Source organism: Sapajus apella, unplaced genomic scaffold, assembly GCF_009761245.1.
Source record: "Sapajus apella isolate SASKATOON/1434 unplaced genomic scaffold, GSC_monkey_1.0 scaffold11, whole genome shotgun sequence".
In the NCBI taxonomy this organism is placed as follows: domain Eukaryota; kingdom Metazoa; phylum Chordata; class Mammalia; order Primates; family Cebidae; genus Sapajus; species Sapajus apella.
Genome location: NW_022436951.1, coordinates 294315 through 320912, shown reverse-complemented (window position 1 = coordinate 320912; position 26598 = coordinate 294315). Strand labels below are relative to the sequence as shown.

The following is a 26598-nucleotide window of genomic DNA, read 5'->3' as shown; positions in this document are numbered from 1 at the left end:
TCCCTGTCCTCAACCCACTAGATGCCATTTTCACCCTTAGAGAACCAAAAATGTCACCAGTCATTGCCAAATATCTGCTGGGAAACTCACGCATGGTTGAGAACCCTTAGTTTAGAAAAGTGGAAGTGTGACACAGCTGTCTTACTGCACTAATATATACCTGAAAAAAAATTAAAAATTAAAAGCATATACGTAAGAGAATGACAAGCTATATTCTGAGCAATATGTATATTTATAAATATTAACAGAAAAATTTTCTCTGTTCTTGCATTTTGGAGGCTTTGTGCTTGTAGACCATATTTATCATTGTATTTATCATCTTGGCTATTCTCTTTATAAAAATAGAGGTATATTGCATGCCAATGCTCCTCAGCTTATGAGGTTACATCCCAATAAGCCTGTTGTAAATTTAAAAAAATCATAAATCATAAATATCAAAACTTAAAAATGCATTTAATGCCCTGATTAACTCATCATAAAGTCAAAAAATCCTGAGTCAAACGATGATGAGTCAGGGACTATTTGTATATGAAACATTTTTAAATCTGAACATAGACTTAGGAATTTTAAATGTGGTGGTAGTAATTCCACCAAGCCAGAGAATGCAGCAAAAATTATTAAGAAACAGTGACTGAAATGATTCTCATTCTCAGGAAACTGGCCCAGGCCCTTTACATAAAATATTCTGTCCAGTGTGCTATGATCCTTGGACTGAATATACTGTTTTAGCAAGCGGTGCTGTTAAGCCAAAGCCTGCACATCAACAGGTGTTCAATGACTATTTGTTGAATAATTGAAGAATGAATGAATGTTAGCTGCATCTCTAAACTCTAAAACTAAAAAGCCTTAATGTGCTTATCACAAAAGACCCTATTTTGTTGTATTTGAAACTTCAAGCCTCAGAAATGAAATTACATGCAAGACTATATTATCATCAATGGGAATAAACAGCCTCAACAAAATCACAAGATAGAAAACCGAGTTTCATTTCTTAGTTGGTTTCGTCTGGCAATAGAAGGCTCCCCTTAGACTTCATTAGCTTCAGATTTTTTCAGTGACAGAAATTTGATGTTGGCAAAGCATCACTATACTTTCAGGCTTGGATTGGAATGCCCCACATTTACTTTTTCCTAACATTCCTGGCTAAAAACTTGACATATGAGAACCAGACACAGGACTCTATTGGTAGCAAGCAGGATGTCTTCTAAGCTCTGAAGGGAAAAAATGATGTAAGTCAGTGGTTCCCAAATTAACCATCAAATGCTACACATTAAAATCACTGGGGAACTTTTAAAAATCAAATGCCCAACTAACATCAAACTACCTGAAAAAGAAATTTAGAAAACAATCCCATTTTTTAAAGCATCAAAAAAATAAAATACTTAGAAGTAAATTTAACCAAGGAAGGAAAATGTCTGTTTACTGAAAACTATGAAATGTTAGTGAAAGAAACTGAAGATGATAAAAATAAATGAAAAGATAAATGTTCATGGATTGGAAGAATTAATATTGTTAAGAGATCTGTATTACCCAAAGCAATCTATAGATTCAGTGCAAGCCTATCAAAATTCCTATGTCATTTTTATAGAAGTAAAAAAAAAATCATAAAATTAATATGGAACCACAAAAGATACTGAATAGCCAAAGCAATCTTGACCAAAAAGAACAATGCTGGAAGCATCACATTATCAGCATTCAAAATATATTACAAAGCTACAATATTCAAAATAGCATACCGCTGGCATAAAAACAGACCTATCAACCACTGAAACAGAATAGTGAGCCCAGAAATAAACTCACACATCTGTGATCAATTGATTCTCAACAAAGGTACCAAGAACACACAATGGAGAAAGACAGTGTCTTCAGTAAACGGTGCTGAGAAAACTGGATATCCACATGCTGAAGAATAAAATTAGACCCTTATCTCATCCCTTATACAAGAATCAACTCAAAATGGATTAAAGACTTAAAACATAAGCCCTGAAACTATAAAACTACTAGAAGAAAGTATAGAGGAAAAGCTCCATGACATTAGTCTGGGTAGCAGTTTCATGGATATGACCCCAAAAGCACAAGACAACAAAAGCAAAAATAGAAAAATGGCATTGCATCAGACAAAAAAAGTCTGCACAGCAGATGAAACAACTAATAGAGTGAAGAGACAACCTACAGATTAAGAGAAAATATTTGCAAATCATACGTTAGATAAGGGGTTAATATTCCAAAAGGTGCAAGGAAATCAATCTACTCAATAACAAGAAGAAAGCCAATAACCCTATTAAAATATAGGCCTAACCGGGAAGGCTAGCAAGATGGCTGAATAGGAACAGCTCTGGTCTGCAGCTCCGAGCAAGATCAATGCAGAAGGTGAGTGATTTCTGCATTTCCAACTGAGGTACCCAGCTCATATGATTGAGACTGGTTACACAGCGGATGCAGCCTGCAGAGGGCAAGCCAAAGCAGGGCGGGGTGTCCCTCACACAGGAAGCGAAAAGGACCAGGGAACTCCTTCCCATAGCTAAGGGAAGCCTTGAGGGACTGTGTCGTGAGGAACTATACACTCCAGCCCAGATACTATGCTTTTCCCATGGTCTTTACAAACCAAACCAGGAGACTCCCTTGGGTGCCTATGATACCAGGGCCCTGGGTTTCAAGCACAAAACTGGGCAACTGTTTGGGCAGTCAAGGAGCTAGCTGCAGGAGTTGTTTTTTCATACCCCAGTGGTGCCTGGAATGCCAGCGAGACAGAACTGTTCACTCTCCTGGAAAGGGGAATGAGGACACGGAGTCAAGTGGTCTAGCTCAGTGGATCCCACCCCTACAGAGCCCAGCAAGCCAAGATCCTCTGGCTTGAAATTCTCATGCCAGCACAGCAGTCTGAAGTTGACCTGGGATGCTCAAGCTTGGTGGGCAGAGGCACATCCAACATTACTGAGGCTTAAGTAGGTGGCTTTCCCCTCATAGTGTAAACAAAGGGGAATTTCCAAGGGGTGGAGCCTTCGCTGCTCAGTGAAGCCACTGTAGCCAGACTGCCTCTCTAGATTCCGCCTCTCTGGGCAGGGCATCTCTGAAAGAAAGGCAGCAGCCCCAGTCAGGGGCTCGTAGATAAAACCCCCATCTCTCTGGGACAGAGCACCTGGGGGAAGAGGCGGCTGTGGGTGCTGCTTCAGCAAACTTAAATGTCCCTGCCAGCTGGCTCTGAAGAGAGAAACAGATCTCCTAGCACAGACTTCAAGCTCTGCTAAGGGTCAGACTGCCTCCTCAAGTGTGTCCCTGACCCCCATGTCTCCTGACTGAGACACACCTCCCCTCAGGTGCCAACAGACACATCACAGAGGAGAGCTGTAGCTGGCATCTGGCAAGTGTGCTTCTGGGACAAAGCTTCCAGAGGAAGGAACAAGCAGCAATCTTTGCTGTTGTACAGCCTCCGCTGGTGATACCCAGGCAAAGAGGCTCTGGAGTGTACCTCCAGCAAACTCCAGCAGACCTGCAGCAGAGGTGCCTGTTAGAAGGAAAAGTAACAAATAGAAAGGAATAGCATCAATATCAACAAAAAGGAGGTCTACTCAGAAACCCCATCCAAAGGTCACCAATGTCAAATAAACAGTTTAGAGAAGAACATAAATGACCTGATGGAGCTGAAAAACACAGCATGAGAACTTTGTGAAGCATACATAAGTATCAATAGCCAAATCAATCAAACGGAAGAAAGGATATCAGAGACTGAAGATCAACTCAATGAGACAAACCGTGAAGAGAAGATTAGTGAAAAAAGAATGAAAAGGAAGAACAAAGCCTCCAAGAAACATGGGACTATGTGAAAAGACCAAACTTATGTTTGGTGTACCTGAAAGTGATGGGGATAATGAAACCAAGTTGGAAAACACTCTTAAGGATATTATCCAGGAGAACTTCCCCAATCTAGCAAGACAGGCAACATTCAAATTCAGGAGATACAGAAAACATCACAAAGATACTCCTCAAGAAGAGCAACCCCAAGACACATAATAGTCAGATTCACCAAAGTTGAAATGAAGGAAAAAATGTTAAAGGCAGCCAGAGAGAAAGGTCCAGTTACCCACAAAGGGAAGCCCATCAGAATAACAGCGGATCTCTCTGCAGAAACCCTACAAGTCAGAAGAGAGTGGGCACCATGATCTCATTTCATGACCAGGCAGATCACCAGGTATTCAGAACCTCCTCACCTGGATCAGCAACCTGAGCCACTCCACCTTTCCTTTGCATAGATTCTGGTGCAGGGAGGCCTTTCGCTTCATGCCCAGGGAGATCTCCAGGCGTTCAAAGCACCTGCTTGCCTGGTTCAACAGCCAGAATCACCCAACTCTTCCTGCAGACATCCTGGTGCAGGAGGGCTCTTCCTGCTCCACTATATGCAGAAAGTTCTCCAGGCATTCAAAGCACCCACTCACTTGAAGCAGTAACTTGAGCCTCCCAACCCTTCCTGTGCCGAGATCCTGATGCCAAGAGCCCTCTCCACTCCACACCCAGGTAGATCTGCAGGCATCTGGAATGCCCACTCTCTTCAATTAGGAGTTTAGACCCCTCGGCACCTCATCCAATGCAGAGAACTTGGGGCTGAGGAGGTTTCCCACCTCTGGGTAACTGCATACTGGACATTCCCTCAGAGATGGTGCTTGTGTGCCATCAGAGGATCTGTAGGTGGACCTGCCTAGTCCCGCTCTATCCATCTTGACCCCTGCCTCCCTGATTAGCCTGAGCAAGGAACTCAGACCACTGTGCACTTCATGAATTTGAGGCAACAAGGAGCTTCTACCAGTAAAAGATGATCAATTATATACCCAGCTAATATCATTGATTATATTGGCTGCAGCTGCCTCTTACCCTTAAGCATCATCTGCTAGATTGTAGTTCAAACTGCACAGCCCAATATAAAACCTGTAGCCAAAAGTGCTTAGGGCAATAGAAGTAAAGAATGCTGAAAATACCCGGCATTCTCTAAAGAAACACTCACTCCCTAGGGAGGAGGGGAAACGAAAGTTTTTAAAAGCACCAATAATATAGAGAAAGAAAAAAAATTCTACCTGCATGAAAATAATTATGAAAAGTAGAAGTGCCAGCCTCTTCAGATGAGAAGGAAACAACACAAGAATTCTGACATTATGAAAAATCTTAAAGTAATGACACCATCAAAGTATCACACTCACTCTCCAGCAATCGTCTCTAATAAAAATGGAAACTCAGAAATGACAGGTAAAACATTCAAAGCATGGATTGCAAAGAAGCTAAATGAGATCCAAGACAAGGTTGAAAATCAACATAAAGAAATTTCTAAAGAAATCCAGGAAATAAAAGTAGAGATAAATATCCTAAGAAGAAATCAATCGGAGCATCTGGAAATGAAAGACACACTTAAGGAATTTCAAAATACAATTGAAAACTTTGTTTATAAACTGGGCCAAGCAGAAGAAATAATTTCAAAACTTGAAGACCAGCCTTTCAAACTAGCCCAGTCAGACAAAAGTAAGGGAAAAAACTTAAATGAATAGCCTCCAAGACATATGGAATTATGTAAAGTGATCAAACCTATGAATTATTGGCATTCCTGAGAAAGAAGGAGAAAAAGTAAACAACCTAGAAAACATATATAAGGGAATAATTCAAGAAAATTTTCCCAATTTTGTTAGACAGGTAGTCATCCAGATACAAGAAATCCCGAGAACACCTACAAGATACTGTACAAAACAAAATCACCAAGGCATATAGTGACCAGACTGTCCAAGGGCACAAAAAAATCTTAAAAGCAGCTAGAGAAAAAAAAAAGGCCAGATCATATACAAAGGGAACCCCATCAGGCTAACAGTAGACTTCTCAGCAGAAACCTTACAGGCCAGAGAGATTGGGGCCTATTTTTAGAATTATTAAAGACAATAAATTCTTACCAAGAATTTCATATCCCACCAAACTAAGCTTTATCAGCAAAGGAGAAATAAAATCCTTTTCAGACAAGTAAGCACTAAGGGAATTTGTTACCACTAGCCAGCCTTACAAGAGATCCTTAAGGGAATTCTAAACATGTAAATTAAAAAAGGACACCTACTACCACAAAAGCACACTTAAGTACATAGTCCGCAGACCCTATTAAGTGCCATGTAAAGAAACACTCCCTAGGGAGGAAGGGAAATGAAAAGGAAAAGTTTTTAAAAGTACTGATAATATAGAGAAAGAAAGAAAAAAACATTCTACCTGCATGAAAATAATTACAAAAATTAGAAGTGCCAGCCTTCTAAAAGCTTCTCAAAGCAACCAGCTAACAACTTCATAAGATCAAAACCTTAGTATCAATATTAATACTAATATCAACCTCGAAAGTAAATGGTTTAAATGTCCAACTTAAGAGGCACAGAATGGCAAATTGGATTAAAAAAAAAAAAAAGAATTACTCCTCTTCTGTCTTCAAGAGACCCATTCCACATGTTAGGCTCAAAGTAGGGTTGGAGAAAGATCTACCATGCAAATGGAAAACAAAAAGGAACAGTGAGAGCTATTCTTACATCAGATAAAAGATGTTTTAAACCAACAGTTTTAAAAAGGACAAAAAAATTCCAATATTTATTTATGAGTTTTCTGCCTCAATGATATATGTCTAAAGCTGTTGAATTGAACCCATTACCATTGCATAATACACTATGCAATAATGCTGTTGAATTGAACCCAGTATCACTGAATATAATGCAGTGCCTAGCATTGCACAGCATATTATGCAACAATACTAGGTTCAATTCAACAGCATTAGACATATCATTGAGACAGAAAACTAACAAATAGTGTTAATTTTAACTCTGACATGTAATAATATAGCAACATCTCCTAGTTTTCTAGAACTCAGGCTTCGATAGCTATGACTGTCTAGTATACAATCACAGAAAAATCACCTCTGAACAGTGAAGGAAATAGCTGCCACAGTATCACCACCTTCACCAAGCTTGTTCACAGTATCACCACCTACAGCAAGCAGAAAACTAACAAATAGTGTTAATTTTAACTCTAAAAGGTAATAATATAGCAACTTCTCCTAGTTATGTAGAACTCAGGCTTTGATGGCTATGACTATCTAGCATACAACCTCAGAAAATCACCTCTCAACAGTGAGGGAAATAGCTGCCGCAGTATCACCACCTACACCAAGCTCGTTCAACCCACAACCAGCAGGCTGCAGGTAGTCCAGGACAGCTTTAAATGCCGCCCAAGACAAACTCGTAAACTTTCTTAAAACATTATGAGATTTTTTTTTTGCAATTTGCTCATCAGCTATTGCTAGTGTTAGTATATTTTCCAGTGTGACCCAGGAAAGGCAAAAGATTGGATGCCTATACTTTGGTTGTTTCATCTAGAACCAGTATACTTATAACTACATGTTTCAACTATTACTAATGAACTTCTAGTTACAGGATGAAATTCCAAATTAGCAATGTTCATCATTTGCTCTTCTTAGATAACAACACTTAACAAATCAAAGGTTGACAATCACAACTGATTGTGAGGATGGAAATAACAGCATTGAGCATTTATATAATGCTTACTCTATACCAGGCACTGTTCTAAGAACGTTACATAGATTTGCTCACTTAATCTTTACAATAACCCTGTGACATACCATTATTATCCCCGTTTTACAGGTGGGGAAACTGAAGAAGTTAAGTAATTTGCCCAAGATTACAGATTGTAAGTGATGGAGGTAGGATTTGAACTCAAAAGTCTGGCACCAAAGTCAGCACTCTCAGCCTCTACCCAGTATTATCGAAAGTAATTCCCTGGTAGCTTCTATCAATTGTCATGGCAACTCTCTCTCGAGATAAAGAATGATTGTTTTTAATAAATGATGTCATTCCCAGAAATGAATTATGTGTGAATCATACTAAGCTGCAGTGAGAGTATGAATATCACCATCACAGTGGTGAATCTACTTAGTATAGGGTTAAGATGCCAGTCTCTATCAGCAGCCTTGCACATAGGTAGACCATAATTCAGCAGGATAATCCCTGATCCCCATGCAGCCTTAAAAAAGGTTAAATAATGTTTAACAGTTTTTGTTAACGATTTAGAGAATCTTAAAATATATTTTAGGAAACATAATTTCAGGAGTAACTTTTAGTTAGCTAGAAAATACAGTTCTGTTGAGCATCTCATAATCTTTGCCAGACAAAGGAAACATTCTTCCCTTTCTTTGCTGGAATTATAGACCACCAATCTTACTAATTTTCAACTTTCATAGAGGCAAGATTAGCTTCATGGACAATGTTTCTCAAACTGAAAGTAGTGACCTATTAGTAAATCAATTTATAGGGTCACAAGCAGCATAAGTTATAAATTGAAATCAGAATTCAATGCAGGCAGTAAGTTAGTAATTTTGAGATATTTTATTTTACATGTACATGTGTATATATATCATATAAATAAATATGTGAAACATTTAAAAATATGTTTAAATATATATTTAAAGTTTAAATATGTAAGTATATATTTATATTAATAATATAATTAATATGTGTGTTAATATATGTTTTTAATTTATATTAACAATATATAAATATAATATATAAACAATGTATTAATAGTAATATATTAAGTATATAATCATACATTATATATAAGTATAGTATATACTATATATAAATATGTTATATACTATGTAACATATAGTATACACTAAAACATATAATATATAATATACTTAATATATTTAATATATTAATAACACCCTATATTATTAATATATTATATTATTTAATATACTTAAATTTATAATTAAACTTAAAATTTATATATATATATAAATTATATATATATATATATATAAATTATATATATATATATATATATAAATTCTGGGCTGGCCACAGTGACTCATGCCTGTAATCCTAACACTTTGGGAGGTCAAGGCAGGCAGATCACGAGATCAAGAGATTGAGACCATCCTGGGCAACATGGTGAAAGTCCCTGTCTCACTAAAAATACAAAATTTAGCTAGGTGTAGTGGCACAAGCCTGTAGTCCCCGCTACTCAGGAGGCTGAGGCAGGAGAATCACTTGAACCTTGGAGGCAAAGGTTGCAGTGAGCCAAGATGGCGCCACTGCACTCCAGCCTGGTGACAGAGTGAGACTGTCTCAAAAAAAAAAAAAAAAAAAAAAGAATACAAATTCTGAAGCACAGCTGTTGAGTTAGAATGCTGGAATCAAGACTGAACCACTTAATAACCAAGTGACTTTGGGCCAATTATTTTACTTCTCTGTGCCTCAGTGTCCTCATCTATTCAGTAGTGAGAATAATAGTGCCTACTTCATTTTTAATCATGTTTTATATTACATATAAAATGTGTAGGACAGAGACCCCAAAATAGTTATAGTTGCTGTCATCTTATTCTGTTCCTGCTTAAGAAGGAGACTTGGAAAAGTAATGACGTTGAATGCAGTAACTTATTTCACTCATGGAAGAATTACATATTCTCATCTTATTTGCTCATCAAACCTTTGAAGATCATTCATGTTTCATTCTGTAACATTGTCTTAACCAAATATAAAGGCTAAATACAAAAGCTGTTTTTAAATAACTGATACATTTAGGCCAGTCACCCTAAGATTTTACCCAAAGCCTATGCAGGCATAGTCCAAGAAGCAGACTAGCTCTGCTGCAATCACCATCTCTTGTTTATTATTTGTGAAAGGAAAATTGCAGTTTCACCACAGTTGGCCTGGCCAACGTGCTTATGCAATCCTCAGAACATATGAAAGTGATTTCAGTTGACAATAAGTATTTCCTCACTTTGGCTTATGTTCAATAATAGCCATTCTTTATCCAGATCAGGGTGAGTGAGCATGCGGTAACTATTCTCTTCTAAAACTGACCCTTGTTTGACTGCATATGGCGATTGCTTAGCAGAAGAACCCAAATCCACCATAACAGGCCAAAAGTCTTGATGCAATGTGTTTTTCTTACATTACAGTATTTCCCTTCTCATTTTTAATGTCCATATAACCACATACTCTGGTTTGGTCTTATAATTTCTGTTTTCATTTAGGATTAAAGTCATGTTTGAAGATCATTTGCCTATTCTATAAAAATTGTTTTCTTCAATATCTCTTTGCACATGTTTAATTTGGTGGGTTTTCTTTTATTCTTTTTTTTTTTTTGAGATGGAGTCTTGCTCTTTCACCTAGGCTGGAGTGCAGTGGTGTGATCACAGCTTACTTTTACTTCAAACTCCTGGGTTCGAGCAGTTCTCCTGCCTCAGCCTCCTGAGTAGCTAGGACTACAGGCACATACCACTACACCCACTAATTTTTAAAATTTTTCTAGAAATGGGGGTCTTGCTTTGTTGCCCAGTCTGATCTCAAACTCACAGCCTCAAGTGATATGACTTGGCCTCTCAAAGCTCTGGATTTTCTTAATCATGCTAACAACTATTTTGTTTTGTTTTCTTCCTTTTCTATGTTTGTCTACTGCCACCTCTACTTGAAACGAAATTGTCAACTGGTAATATTTAGTTACACTTTGGTCAGAGGGCACGGTTTTCTCTTCAAGCCCCCATACCATGAAAAATAGCTAAGTCCCCTACCCTCTGTTCAAGAATAAGATAAAGTGTCAGAGACTGTGGACAGTGCCTGGTCCACAGGACATGGTGCAGTGGAGGTCCTCCGTTTAAGGACAGATAGCTTCTGAGTGCCTTTCGCTCCCCTACCTGGAGCTCTCTGAAGAAGACTGTCCTTTATTTTCAAAGACTCCTCTCCTTCCAAATTTTCCCTCACTCTTCAGTTGCTCCTCTTCCTCCTTTCTTAGTCCCAAACCCCAAGCCAACTATGGGAAATTGTATGTGATTGTATTTGGTTGTTATTTCTGCTTTGTTCTGAGTTGTGCACAAAAAAAAAAAAAAAAATCTCCAGTGAGAGAACAGAGAATAAAGCAAATTAATATTTCTGTATATAAGAGCTGCTTGAGATCCTACCTCTATATACTACCTGAGAAGATAATTTTCCTTCAATGGGAAAGCTACTAGATGGTGAAGGAGGAAGCCAACATTAACCTGCTTAGCTCATCTGAACAGCAAAACAATCACAGTCATGTTAAGATGATATGTGGCAGTCAGCAATGCCTCCAAGCTCCGTCTAACACTGTCGAATGTAGGTTTAGACTTAATATCAAGTTTCATCTAGTTTTAAAAACTTGAATTTAGTAAAATTATTTTCAAGCTTTCTAAACCACAATTTCAGGAGCAGTACCAGCATAACAACTATTTTTCCCATAAGTTATTGGGATACAGGTGGTATTTGGTTACATGAGTAAGTTCTTTAGCAGTGATTTGTGAGGGTTTGGTGTACCCATCACCCGAGCAGTATACACTGCACCATATTTATAGTCTTTTATCCCTTGCCACCCTCCCACCCTTCTCGCCAAGTCCCCAAAATCTATTGTATCATTCTTATGCCTTTGTGTCCTCATAGCTTAGCTCCCACATATCAGTGAGAACATACAATGTTTGCTTTTCCATTCCTGAGTTACTTCATTTAGAATAATAGTCTCCGGACCGGATCCAAGATGGCCGTTTAGGAACAGCTCAGGATTGCAGCTCCCAGTGAAAGCGCAGAGGGTGAGTGGACACCGCGTTTTTATTGCCCACAGACTAGGAAATTCCCCAGCAGAGGAGCTCCACGGTCGCCAGCGCGGCTGTTTCGGCCAGCGCGGCTGTGCCGGCCAGCGCCGCCGCTTTGCCCCGCGCGGCTGCTTTGTCGGCGCCCCGGAGCCGCGCTTCTCCATACAAAATACCCCAGTCCGGGGGCCCTTTTGGCTGGCGATTGGAGCCATGGGAAGTCGCCCGTACGCCGGCTCAAAAAGGGGACTGAGCAGAGAACCAGGACAGTAGATTCCAGGGGAAAAAACAAAAAAAAGCGCCACAAACCTCAGTGCCGCTGTTTAAGCCAGCGCAGTGAGTGGCCGCAGGGGAAAACAAACAGACCCTGGCGCCTCTTCAGCAGGCAACTGGAACACCAATTTAAAAAAGGCTCTGAGGCAGGGAGCCAGGGGATCAGGCTCGGCTGGCCCCACCCCCACAAACGAACAGCAACCAGAAACTCTCTGGATTGAGAGTTTCACAGCAAGTGCAGCTGAACCCGGGACGGTCCAGCTCTGTGGGGGAGGGGCGTCCGCCATTACCAAGGCAGCCCGCCATTGCTGAGGCAGCCCGCCGTTGCCAAGGCAACCCGCCACAGCAGAGACTCCGCCCCAACAGAGGCGGGCCACCATCCCCAAAGCAGTTCTCACTACACCCATATAAACAGGACTGCAGGGAAGTTCACTCGGCAGCTGGGCGGAGCCCACAGCAGCTCAGCAAAGCTCCTATAGGCCGACAGTGACTAGGCTGCCTCCTTGCTGGGCTGGGCAGGTCTGAAGGAGAAAAAAAAAAAAAGAAGGTGGCAGCATAACGGAAACTCATAAATAAAGCCCTAAATCCCTGGGACAGAGCACCTGGGAACAAAAAGCAGTTTATGAGTACTGCTACAGCAGACCTAAAAGTACCTGCCCAGCAGCTCTGAATGAACGATAGAGCTCACAGCTCACCGTTTGAGCTCCTATAAAGAAGAGACCGTCTCCTCAAGCAGCTCCCTGACCCCTATATATCCAAAAAGACACCTCATAAAAGAGAGATCAGATTGACACTAGGCGGGTATCCTTCTGGGACAAAGATAGCAGAAGAAGAAAACTGGTAACAACCCTTACTGTTCAGCAGCTGCTGCAGGTGAACCCCAGGCAAGCAGGGCCTGGAGTGAACCTCAGTAGACCTACGGCAGAGGGGCCAGACTGTCAGAAGGAAACCAAGAAACAGAAATAACCTCATCATCAACAAACAGACCGTCAATCTGAAAGATTTGAGACCCAATCTGAAAGCCAACAACCACAAAGTCGACAGGTGGATAAATCCTTAAAGATGGGAAGAAACCAGCACAAAAAGGATGAAAACACCCGAAACCAGAACACCTCTCCTCCTAAAAGGGATCACAACTCCTCACCAGCAAGGGAACAAAGTTGGAGGGAGAACGAGTGTGATGAAATAACAGAATCAGACTTCAGAAGGTGGGTAGTAAGAAACTTCTGTGAACTTAACATGTTCTAACCAAATGCCAAGAAACTAAGAACCTTGAAAAAAGATTTGACGAAATGCTAACAAGAATGGACAAAATAGAAAGGAATATAAGTGAATTGATGGAGCTGAAAAACGCAACACGAGAACTTCGTGAAGCATGCACAAGTATCAACAGCCGAATTGACCAAGCAGAAGAAAGGATATCAGAGGTCGAAGATCAACTCAACAAAATAAAATGGGAAGGCAAGACTGGAGAAAAAAGGGTAAAAAGGAATTAACAAAGTCTCCAAGAAATGTGGGACTGTGTGAAAAGACCTAATCTACGTTTGATAGGCATGCCCGAATGTGACGAAGAGAATGAATCCAAGCTGGAAAATACTCTTCAGGATATTATCCAGGAAAACTTCCCCAACCTAGCAAGGCAGGCAAACATTCAAGTCCAGGAAATACAGAGAACACCACAAAGATATTCGTCAAGAAGAGCAACCCCAAGGCACATAATCGTCAGATTCACCAGGGTCGAAATGAAGGAGAAAATACTAAGGGCAGCCAGAGAGAAAGGTCGGGTTACCCATAAAGGGAAGCCCATCAGACTCACAGCAGATCTCTCAGCAGAAACCCTACAAGCCAGAAGAGAATGGGGGCCAATATTCAACATCCTTAAAGAAAAGAACTTTCAACCCAGAATCTCCTATCGAGCCAAACTAAGCTTCATAAGTGAAGGAAAAATAAAATCCTTTGGGAACATGCAAGTACTCAGAGATTTCGTCACCACCAGGCCAGCTCTACAAGAGCTCCTGAAAGAGGCTCTACACATATAAAGGAACAACAAGTACCAGCTCAACTAAAGGGCAAAACAGCCAGCTAGCACCAAAATGGCAGTATCAAATTCACACATAACAATATTAACCCTAAATGTAAATGGACTAAATGCCCCAATCAAAAGACACAGGCTGGCAAATTGGATAAAAAGACAAAACCCATCGGTGTGCTGTATCCAGGAAACCCATCTCACATGCAAGGATACACAAAGGCTCAAAATAAAGGGATGGAGGAAGATTTACCAAGCAAATGGAGAGCAAAAAAAAGCAGGAGTTGCAATTCTCATTTCTGATAAATTAGACTTTAAAGCAACAAAGATCATAAGAGACAAAGAGGGACATTACATAATGGTAAAAGGATCAATGCAACAAGAATAGCTAACGATCCTAAATATATACGCACCCAATACAGGAGCACCCAGATACATAAGGCAAGTTCTTAATGACTTACAAAGAGACTTAGACTCCCACACAATAATAGTGGGAGACTTTAACACCCCATTGTCAACATTAGACAGATCAACCAGACAGAAAATTAACAAGGATATCCAGGACTTGAACTCAGACCTGGCCCAAGCAAACCTAATAGACATTTAGAGAACTCTCCACCCCAAATCCACAGAATATGCATTCTTCTCAGCACCACATCACACCTACTCTAAAATTGACCACATAATTGGGAGTAAATCACTCCTCAGCAAATGCAAAAGAACAGAAATCGTAACAAACAGTCTCTCAGACCACAGTGCAATCAAGTTAGAACTCAGAATTCGAAAACTAACTCAGAACCGCACAGCTTCATGGAAACTGAACAACTTGCTCTTGAATGTTGACTGGATAAACAATGAAATGAAGGCAGAAGTAAAGATGTTCTTCGAAACCAACGAGAATGAAGACACAACATACCAGAATCTCTGGGACACATTTAAAGCAGTCTCTAGAGGAAAATATATAGCAATAAGTGCCCACATGAGAAGCAAAGAGAGATCAAAAATTGACACCCTATCATCAAAACTGAAAGAGCTAGAGGAGCAAGATCAAAAAAACTCAAAGTCTAGCAGAAGACAAGAAATAGCTAAGATCAGAGCAGAACTGAAGAAGATAGAGACACAAAAAACCCTTCAAAAAATCAATAAATCCAGGAGCTGGTTTTTTGAAAAGATCAACAAAATAGACAGACCACTAGCCAGATTAATAAAAAAGAAAAGAGAGAATAACCAAATTGATGCAATAAAAAACGATCAAGGGGATATCACCACAGATTCCACAGAAATTCAAACCATCATCAGAGATTATTACAAACAACTCTACGCACACAAACTAATAAACCTGGAAGAAATGGATAAATTCCTGGACACTTGCCTCCTGCCAAGCCTAAACCAGGAAGAAGCCGAAACCCTAAACAGACCCATAACAAGGTCTGAAGTTGAGGCAGCAATTAAGAGCTTACCACCCAAAAAAAGCCCAGGTCCAGATGGGTTCACAGCTGAATTCTACCAGACATACAAAGAGGAGCTGGTACCATTTCTTCTGAAACTATTCCAAACAATACAAAAAGAGGGAATTCTTCCCAAATCATTTTATGACACTAACATCATCCTGATTCCAAAACCCGGCAGAGACTCAACAAGAAAAGAAAACTTCAGGCCAATATCCATGATGAACATAGATGCAAAAATCTTCAATAAAATACTGACAAGCCGATTGAACAGCACATCAAAAAGCTTATCCACCATGATCAAGTAGGCTTCATCCCGGGGATGCAAGGATGGTTCAACATACGCAAGTCTATAAACGTAATTCACCACATAAACAGAACCAAAGACAAAAACCACATGATTATCTCAATTGATGCAGAGAAGGCCTTTGACAAAATTCAACAGCCCTTTATGCTAAAAACCCTCAATAAGCTAGGTATCGATGGAACATATCTCAAAATAATAAAAGCTATTTATGACAAACCAACAGCCAATATCATACTGAATGGGCAAAAACTGGAAGCATTTCCCTTGAAATGTGGCACCAGGCAAGGATGCCCGCTCTCACCACTGCTATTCAATATAGTATTAGAAGTTCTAGCCAGAGCAATCAGGCAAGAAAAAGAAATAAAGGGTATTCAAATAGGAAAGGAGGAAGTCAAATTGTCTCTATTTGCAGACGACATGATTGTATATCTAGAAGACCCCATCGTCTCAGCCCCAAACCTCCTGAAACTCATAAGCAAGTTCAGCAAAGTCTCAGGATACAAAATCAATGTGCAAAAATCACATGCATTCCTATACACCAATAACAGACTTAAAGAGAGCCAAATCAAGAACAAACTTCCATTCACAATTGCCACAAAGAGAATAAAATACCTAGGAATACAACTAACAAGGAATGTAAAGGACCTCTTCAAGGAGAACTACAAGCCACTGCTAAACGAAATAAGAGAGGACACAAACAGATGGAGAAACATTCCATGTTCATGGTTAGGAAGAATCAATATCATGAAAATGGCCATACTGCCCAAAGTAATTTACAGATTCAATGCTATCCCCATCAAGCTACCAATGACCTTCTTCGCAGAACTGGAAAAAACCACCTTAAACTTCATATGGAACCAAAAGAGAGCCCGCATAGCCAAGTCAATTCTAAGCAAAAAGAACAAAGCAGGGGGCATCACACTACCAGACTTCAAACTATACTACAAGGCTACAGTAATCAAAACAGCATGGTACTGGTACCAAAACAGAGATATAGACCAATGGAACAGAACAGAGGTCTCGGAGGCAACACAACATATCTACAACCATCTGATCTTTGACAAACCAGTCAAAAACAAGCAATGGGGAAAGGATTCCCTGTTCAATAAATGGTGTTGGGAAAGCTGGCTAGCCATGTGCAGAAAGCAGAAACTGGACCCCTTCCTGACACCTTACACTAAAATTAACTCCAGATGGATTAAAGACTTAAACATAAGACCTAACACCATAAAAACCCTAGAAGAAAATCTAGGTAAAACCATTCAGGACGTAGGTGTAGGCAAGGACTTCATGACCAAAACACCAAAAGCATTGACAACAAAAGCCAAAATAGACAAATGGGACCTAATCAAACTCCACAGCTTCTGCACAGCAAAAGAAACAATCATTAGAGTGAATCGGCAACCAACAGATTGGGAAAAAATTTTTGCAGTTTACCCATCTGAAAAAGGGCTGATATCCAAAATTTACAAAGAACTAAAACAGATTTACAAGAAAAAAACTAACAAGCCCATTCAAAAGTGGGCAAAGGATATGAACAGACACTTTACAAAAGAAGACATACGTGAGGCCAACAAACATATGAAAAAATGCTCATCATCACTGGTCATCAGAGAAATGCAAATCAAAACTACATTGAGATACCATCTCACGCCAGTTAGAATGGCGATCATTAAAAAATCTGGAGACAACAGATGCTGGAGAGGATGTGGAGAAATAGGAACGCTTTTACACTGTTGGTGGGAGTGTAAATTAGTTCAACCATTGTGGAAGACAGTGTGGAGATTCCTCAAGGACATAGAAATAGAAATTCCATTTGACCCAGCAATCCCATTGCTGGGTATATATCCAAAGGATTACAAATCGTTCTACTATAAGGACACGTGCACACGAATGTTCATTGCAGCACTGTTTACAATAGCAAAGACCTGGAACCAACCCAAATGCCCATCGACGATAGACTGGATAGGGAAAATGTGGCACATATGCACCATGGAATGTTATGCAGCCATCAAAAACGATGAGTTAGGGTCCTTTGTAGGGACATGGATGAACCTGGAAACCATCATTCTCAGCAAACTGACAGGAGAGCAGAAGATCAAACACCGCATGTTCTCACTCATAGGCGGGTGTTGAACAATGAGAACACATGGACACAGGGAGGGGAGCACTACACACTGGGGTCAGTTGGGGGGAAATAGGGGAGGGAGGGTGGGGGTGGGAAGCTGGGGAGAGATAGCAAGGGGAGAAATGCCAGATGTAGGTGATGGGGAGGAAGGCAGCAAATCACACTGCCATGTGTGTTCCTATGCAACAATTTTGCATGTTCTTCACATGTACCCCAAAACCTAAAATGCAATAAAATAAATAAATGGGAAAAAAAAAAAAAAAAGAATAATAGTCTCCAATCTCATCCAGGTCACTGCAAATGCCATTAATTCATTCCTTTTTATGGCTGAGTAGTATTGCATTGTACATATAAATATATCACAGTTTCTTTATCCACTCAGTTGATGGGCATTTGGGTTGGTTCCACAGTTTTGCGGTTGTGAATTGCGCTGCTATAAACATGCATGTGCAAGTATCTTTTTGAATAATAACTTCTTTTCCTCTGGGTAGATACCCAGTAGTGTGATTGCTGGATCAAATGGTAGTTCTACTTGTAGTTCTTTTAGGAATTTCCACACTGTTTCCATAGGGGCTGTACGAGTTTACATTCCCACCAGCAATGTAGAAGTGTTCTCTGATCACTGTATGCATGCCATGCAGATGTTGATCTACTGTCTGATTTTTTGATTATGGCCATTCTTGCAGGAGTAAGGTGGTGTCGCATTGTGGTTTTGATTTGCATTTCCCTGATCATTAGTGATGTTGAGCATTTTTTCATGTGTTTTTGGCCATTTGTATATTTTCTTTTGAGACTTGTCTATTCATGTCTTTAGTCCACTTTTTAAAGGGGTTGTTTGGGTTTTTTTTTTCCCCCTGATTTGTTTTTGTTGTAGATTCCAAATATTAGTTTTTTGTCAGATGTATAGATTGTGAAGATTTTCTCCCATTCTGTGGGTTGTTTGTTTATTCTGCTGACTGTTCCTTTTGCCATAGAAAGTTCTTTAGTTTAATTAGGTTCCTGCTATTTATCTTTGTTTTTCTTGCATTTGCTTTTGGGTTCTTGGTAAAGAAATCCTTGCCTACGCCAATGTCTAAAAGGGTTTTTTCAATGTTGCCTTATAGAATTTTTATAGTTTCAAGTCTTAGTCTTAGGTTTAAGTTCTTTATCCATCTTGAGTTGATTATTGTATACGGTGAGATGAGGATCCAGTTTAATTCTCTTACATGTGGCTAGCCAATTATTCCAGCACCATTTGTTGAGAAGGGTGTCCTTTTGCCACTTTATGTTTTTGTTTGCTTTGTTGAAGATCAGTTGGCTGTATGTATTTGGATTTATTTCCAGGTTCTCTATTCTGTTTCATTGGTCATCTATGTGCCCATTTTTATACCAGTGCCATGCTGTTTTGGTGAGTATGGCCTTATACTATAGTTTGAAATCAGGTAGTGTGATTCCTCTAGATTTGTTCTTTTTGCTTAGTCTTGCTTTGGCTATGTGGGCCCTTTTTAGTTCCATATGAATTTTAGAATTTTTTTTTCTAATTCTTTAAAGAATGATGGTGGTATTTTGAACGGGTTGCATTGAATTCGTAGATTGCTTTTGGCAGTATGGTCATTTTTACAATATTGATTCTACCCATCTATGAGCATGGGATGTGTTTCCATTTGTTTGTGTCATCTATGATTTATTTCAGTAGTATTTTGTAGTTTTCCTTGTCAAGGTCTTTCGACTCTTTTGTTAGGTATATTCCTAAGTTTTGTTTGTTGGTTTATTTGTTTGTTGCAGCAATTGTAAAACAGATTGAGTTCTTGATTTGATTGTCTATGTAGTCACTGTAGGTGTATAGAAGAGCCACTGATTTGTGTACATTAATCTTGTATCCAGAAACTTTGCTGAATATTATTTTTATCAGTTCTAAGGGCTTTCTGGAGGAGTCTTTAGGGTTTTCAAGGTAAACGATCATATCAGCAGCAAACAGTGACAGTTTGACTTCCTGTTTACCAATTTGAATGCCCTTTATTTCTTTCTCTTGTCTGATTGCTCTGGCTAGGACTACCAGTATTATGTCAAAGAGGAGTGGTGATTTAAGGTAGGAGGGTTGTATTTTTCCAAAAATTTATCCATCTCTTCTAGGCTTTCTCATTTATGTGCATAAAGACATTCCTAATAGCCTTGAATAATCTTTTGTATTTCAGCATGTCAGTTGTAATATCTTCTGTTCCATTTCTTAGTGAGGTTGTTTGGATTTCCTCTCTTCTTTTCTTGGTTAATCTTACTAATGTTCTATCAATTTTATTCATCTTTTCAATGAATCAGTTTTTGTTTCATTATCTTTTGTATTTTTTTGTTTCAATTTCCTTTAGTTCTGTTCTGATCTTTGTTATTTCTTTTCTTCTGCTGGGTTTGGGTTTGGATTGTTCTTGTTTCTTTAGTTCCTTAAGGTGTATCCTTAGAATGTCAATTTGTGCTTTCAGTCTTTTTGATGTAGGCATTTCCAGCTATGAATTTTCCTCTTAGTACCACCTTTGCTGTATCCCAGAGGTTTTGGTAGGATGTGTCATTATTGTCATTGAGACTGAAGAATCTTTTAAATTCCATCTTGAGTTCCTTTTTTTGACCAATGCTTATTCGGGAACAAGTTATTCAATTTCCATGTATTTGCCTGGTTTTGAAGGTCCCTTTTAGAGTTGATTTCCAGTTTTATGCCGCCGTGGTCTAAGAGAGTGCTTGATATAACTTCAATTTTCTTAAATTTGTTGATGCTTGTTTTATGGCCTATCACATGGTCTATCTTGGAGAAAGTTTCATGTGCTGTTGAATAGAAAGTATATTCTATGGTTGTTGGATGAAATGTTTCATATATATCTGTTAAGTTCATTTGTTCCAGGACATAGTTTAAATGCACTGATTTTTTTTCATTGACTTTCTGTCTTGATGACCTGCCTAGTGCTGACAGTGAAGTATTGAAGTCCCCCACTATTACTATGTTGCTGCTTATCTCATTTCTTAAGTCTATTAGTAATTGTTTTATAACTTTGGGTGCTCCAGCATTAGGTGCATATATGTTTAAAATTATGATATTTTCCTGTTGGACAAGACCTTTTACCATCACATAATGTCCCTCTTTTTCTCTTTTTACTGCTGTTGCTTTAAAGTTTGTCTGATATAAGAATACCCCTGCTTACTTTTGGTTTCCATTTGTATGAAATGCCTTTCCACCCCTTTACTTTAAGTTTATGTGAGTCCTTGTGTGTTAGATGAGTCTCCTGAAGACAGCAGATAGTTCGTTGGTGAGTTTTTAATCCATTCAGCTGCTCTGTATCTTTTAAGTGGAGCATTTAGGCCATTTACATTCAATGTTAGTATTGAAATGTGAGGTACTTTTACATTCATCATGCTCTTTGCTGCCTGTGTACTTTGTTTTTTGTTGTTGTTGTTGTTGTTGTTTGTTTTTAACTTGTATTTTTGTTTTATAGGTCCTGTGTGATTTATGCATTAAAGAGGTTCTGTTTTGATGTGTTTCCAGGATTTCTTTCCAGATTTAGGCTCCTTTTAGCATTTCTTGTAATGATGGCTTGGTAATGGCAAATTCTCTCAGCATTTGTTTGTCTGAAAACAACTGTATCTTTCCTTCATATATGATGCTCAGTTTCACTGGATACAAAATTCTTGGCTGATAATTGTTTTGTTTGAGGAGGCTGAAGATAGGGCCCCAGTCCCTTCTAACTTGTAGTGTTTCTGCTGAGAAATGTGCTGTTAATTTTCTTTTTCTTTTTTTTTTTTTTTTTTTTGGGAAATGGAGTTTCACTCTTGCTGCCCAGGCTGGAGTGCAATGGTATGATCTCAGCTCAGCACAACCTCCACCTCCCTGGTTCAAGCAGTTCTCCTGCCTCAGCCTCCCAAGTAGCTGGGACTACAGGTGCTTGCTAATTTTTGTATTTTTAGTAGAGATGGGGTTTCACCATGTTGACTGGGATGGTCTCGATCTCTTGACCTCATGACCCACCCGTCTCGGCCTCCCAAAGTGTTGCAATTACAGGCGTGAGCCACCGCACCCAACCAAAATCTGCTGTTAATCTGACAGGTTTTCCTTTTTAAGGTATCTCGTGGTTCTGTCTCACAGCTCTTAATATTCTTGTCTTCATCTTAACTTTTGGTAACTTGATGACAACGTGCCCAGGCAATGATCTTTTTGCGATGAATTGCTCAGGTGTTCCTTGTGCTTCTTATATTTGGATGTCTAGGTCTGTAGCAAGGCCAGGGAAGTTTTCCTCGATTATTTTCCCAAATATGTTTTCCAAGCTTTTGAATTCTCTTCTTCCTCAGGAACACCAATTATTCTTATGTTTGGTCGTTTAACACAGTCCAAGACTTTTTGGAGGCTTGTTCATATTTTCTTATTCTTTGTTCTTTATCTTTGTTGGATTGCATTAATTTGAAGACCTTGTCTTCAATCTCTGAATTTCTTTCTTCTACTTGTTCAAGTCTATTACTGAGACTTTCCAGAGCATTTCACATTTCTTTAAGTGTGTACAAAGTTTTCTGAATTTTTGTGGGGTATTTTTAGCTATCTATTTTTTTGGATATTTCTCCTTTCACTTCTTATATTGTTTTTTTGGATTTCCTTGCATTGGGCCTCACCTTTCTCTGATGCCTCCCTGATTAGCTTAATAACTAGCCTCCTGAATTTTTTTTCAGGTAAATCAGGGATTTTTTTGTTTGTTTGTTTGAGTCTATTGCTAGTGGATTAATGTGATTTTGGGGGGAATGTTAAAGAGCCTTGTTTTGTGATACTACCAGGGTTGGTTTCCTGGCTCCTTCTCATTTGGGTAGGCTCTGTCAGAGGGAAGGTCTAGGGCTGAATGCTGTTGTTCAAATTCTTTTCCCACAGGGTGCTCCCTTGATGTAGTACTCTTCCCCTTTTCCTATGGATATGGCGTCCTGTGAGCTGAACTGCTGTGATTGTTGTCTCTTTTCTGGGTCTAGGCACCCAGTGAGTCTGCCTAGCTCTGGACTGGTACTGGGGGTTGTCTGCACAGAGTCCTGTGATGTGAACCATCTACAGGTCTCTCAGCCATGGATACCAGTGCCTGTTCCAGTGGGATGGTGGTGGGTGGAGTGCAAAGGACTTTAGCTTTGGTGGTTTAATGCTCCATTTTGTGCTGGTTGGCCTCCTGCCAAGAGGTGGCACTTTCCAGATAGCATCAGCTGTGGTAGTATGGAGAGGAACAGGTGGTGGGTGGGGCTTTGTAACTCACAAGATTATATACTCTTTGACTTTAGCTATCAGGTAGATAGGGAAGAACCATCAGGTGGGGGCAGGGCTAGGTGTGGTTGAGCTCAGACTTTCCTTGGGTGGGTCTTGCTGGGGCTGCTGTAGGGAATGGGGGTGGGATTCCCAGGTCACTGGAGCTACATACCTAAGAGGATTATATCTGCCTCTGCTGAGTCATGAAGGTTGTCAGGGAAGTGGGAGAAAGCCAGAAGTCACAGTCCTCACCCACCTCCCAAGCAAACCAAAGGGCCGATCTCACTCCCACCATGCCTCACATGACAGCCCCAAGTCTATTTCCAGGTAGTGGGCAAGATGGGTTTGAAAACTTGCCCCAGGCTACCTGCCTCCCAGCTGCAAAAGAAAGGGCTTGGTTCTTCCCCTACTTGTGGAATATGTACACTAGCTTTTTGCCCTCCCCCTAGTTCTGGCCAGGAGGCTTCCTGCCCCATTCAAATTGTTACAAAGTTCAGCTAGAGATTTTCTTCTCCCTGTGGAGTTTTACCCCCTGCTTCTCTTGCCACCTTCTCTATGTATCCCCATGGTACCAGACCAGAGTGGGCTTCTTGGAGACCCAGCGAGCTCCTAGGGCCTTTCTGCTGCTTGTACTTCTGTATTTTGCTCAGTTCTCTAAACTGACTCAGCTTCAGGTAAGATCGGAAACTTCCCCCACAAACACACCTTCAGTTTCTCCAGTGGGGGGGTGTGTTCAGCAGAGGAAGGTCTCTTTCTCACTTCCACAGTTGGGGCACTCACAGTATTTGGGTTGTCTGCCAGGTCCTACAGGAGCAGTCCACTTTCTTGAGAGTGTCTGTGGGTCCTCTCAGGATTGCTGGTTTGGTCTTACAGTCAATCCAGAACTTAAATTAACAATGCAAGCCTCCACATGCTGCTCTATCCAGAGCTGCAATCTAGTCCTGCCTCCTATCTGCCATGATAATCCAGGCCACAACTTCTTAATTAATTAATTCTTATTGCCAGTTTATAGTCTATCAGTTTAGGCAAAAGTATCAGTTGGATATACTACTTTGCACACGTAGTTAAAATATCTTAGCTCTTCAAGCATTCATTATAAAACATCATTGTACTCTTCTAAAGTGACAATATTCATCATATCCTTCCCAAACCCTCCTGAACTAGACTCTTGGGAGTTCACACCACATGTTCACTCCTGATACACATCTCTGCTAGAATTGATCATGGAATCGAACAATATGGAAAGCCACCTTCTCGGTCTTACATCTAACTTTATTTATCTACAGTAGTGGTTCTCAACATGGGCTATGCTTTGCAAGCACCTGGGGAACTTTAAAAGAATCACAGTACTCAGCCTGCATCCCAGGTTGATTCAAATCTCTGGGAGCAGACCAAGGCATCAGTACTTTTTAAACTTCTCCCTTGATTCCAATGTGCACTTACAGTTGGGAATTGTTGCTTTTGGGACATGCCAGGCTACTAATTTCTGAGTGTTGATTAAGGGAACATGTGAGCTCATCATTTCTCTTGTGGGAATTTTTTGAGAAGGAAGAGAGATTGGGGAACAAAATAGCTACTATTTTTTGCTAGTGCAAAGAGCTTAGCTTGAAATCACATGGACCTGTGTTTTAATCCCATCTTTGCTACCTTTGTAAAGGTGGGAAACTCACTTATCTCCCCTCTAGTTTCACCCATTTCTACATTGAAATAAGACCCACCTTCTAAAGAGGTCAGTATTAAATGAGAACATATGTGCAAAGTGTTCAATATGATGTAGTACATAATATGATAGGACATAGTAATAATAACTAAAGATATCACTACAAATCAAAATCCTTATTTTTAAAATTAAGTCTCCAAAGAAGAAATGAAAATGAATCCCAAAGCTGTTGCCTAGATTTTTGAGTGCCAAGCAGCATTAATGCTTATATTTCATCAGCATTATCACTAACAGAAATGAGTATTCCAACTTAACTCATTGCCCTTAGTAATAATTCTTTTAGGGACAAAGATAGGCTCCCTTAATTGCAAAATTTCTTTCAGAGGTGCTATAAACAGATGTTGAATTACACTGTCTTTAGGCTTAACCTTTAAAAATCATAAGAAAGCAAGAAATATTACTAGTTCAGAAATGATTTTCTGTTCCTGACTTATCAGAGAAGACCTGAGAGTCTATGATAGTCATTTTTTGTCTTCGTAGTGAAACAAAAAAGTAAGATTCTAATAGGATTTTTAGACATAGTGAAAAAGGTGCTCATTTTAAGATTATGGCAGTTCCTCTCAGAAAGCCTTAAGATGACACTAAGGAGTTGGATTTTAGGAATGCTTCAGCCACAGTGGCACAATGGTACTAGATGGGACAAGAGGTAATTAAGGAGGAACTAAGCGGCCAGCCACAATATAGTTCTTTTTGTCTCCAAAAAAAGTGTTACCCACTTTCTCACACTCACTGTGATATATTCCATTTACTGAGAAAACTAGCTTATGTCATTCTTGGGCACTGCTTTCAAGTTCTGATATATTAGATTCATTTACTCTATGTTAATAGCATTCAAATATTTAGTAAAGTTAATTACCTCTTGCCCTTTTTTCCAAGTTAAGCCACCAGCTCTGTCCCGTGCTTCAGGCTCTCCCATAAGACTGCAATCAAAGTGTCAGCTACAGCTGTGGTCTCATCTGAAGGCTGGATAGGGAAGGATTGGCTCCCATGCTCATTTACATGGTTGTTGGCAAGATTCAGTTCCTCAAGCGTTTTTATACTGAGGGCCTCTGCTTCTTGCTGGGTGTTGGCCAGAGGCCACCCTTAGTTCTGTGCTGTATGGGTCTCACCACACAGCAGCTTACTTCATCAAAGTCAGCAAGAGGGTCAGTCTGCTAGTTAGAAAGAAGTCTCAATCTTTTATAACCTCATCATAGAACTGACATCTGCTCCATGCTGCCATATTCTTTTGATTAAAAGCAAGTTATTCAAAGGAAGGAAATACATAAGGCTGTGAACAAGGGAAGACAGGGATCAAAAATCATGAAAAGAAAAATGGCCCTGTAGTGAAAGCTATGGTTCCCATGCTACATCCCCCATGTCTACCTGATGTCAGCACAATCATCTACAGTGTCCATTTGCCACTATGCGTCTTGCCACTGTGTACCTGAGTGTTTAGGTGCCTGCCTCAGCAAAGACCCTCAGCTCATGTGCAGGTACAGCCTAGAATTGCACAGGGGTGAACATCGCTGAGGCACACTTCAACCAGTGGGTATTGGGAGTGGCAGGTAAATGTCCTAACCTCTCATCTTTCTGCACAACAAAGGTGGTGTATATTCTACACAGCTTCTCAGAGGAGCCTCAGTGGGATTGGACCCCATTAGCCACTGTAATAACTAGCTCAGTAACACACACAAATTAGTTGTTCTCCCTTTCCTTCCCACTGTCCCCATTCCCTCACTCCTAGTTCCAGAAATCATCTTCCAGATGAACTACCTATATCCACATCCTTATTGCTAGCTCTGGTTTCTTAAACAGGCCCTAAGAAATGCTTGAAATAAAAGACAAAATGGTTTGTCTC

At 39.8% G+C, this 26598-nt stretch overlaps 1 protein-coding gene across 4 annotated transcripts in view; it reads left to right on the top strand.

Moving 5' to 3' along the window:
• The window catches only part of GHR (growth hormone receptor), a 300742-nt gene that overhangs the window by 234253 nt on the left and 39891 nt on the right, over positions 1 to 26598 (top strand). Inside the window, exon 1 of one of the 4 annotated variants that reach the window (XM_032278849.1) lies at positions 6013 to 7837. The exons of the other annotated variants lie outside the window; for them this stretch is intronic. Coding sequence (XP_032134740.1) covers positions 7819 to 7837 — 19 coding nt within the window. The 5' untranslated portion in view covers positions 6013 to 7818. Of the gene's footprint in view, positions 1 to 6012; positions 7838 to 26598 lie in introns of those variants that run through there. 4 annotated transcript variants of the gene reach the window in all.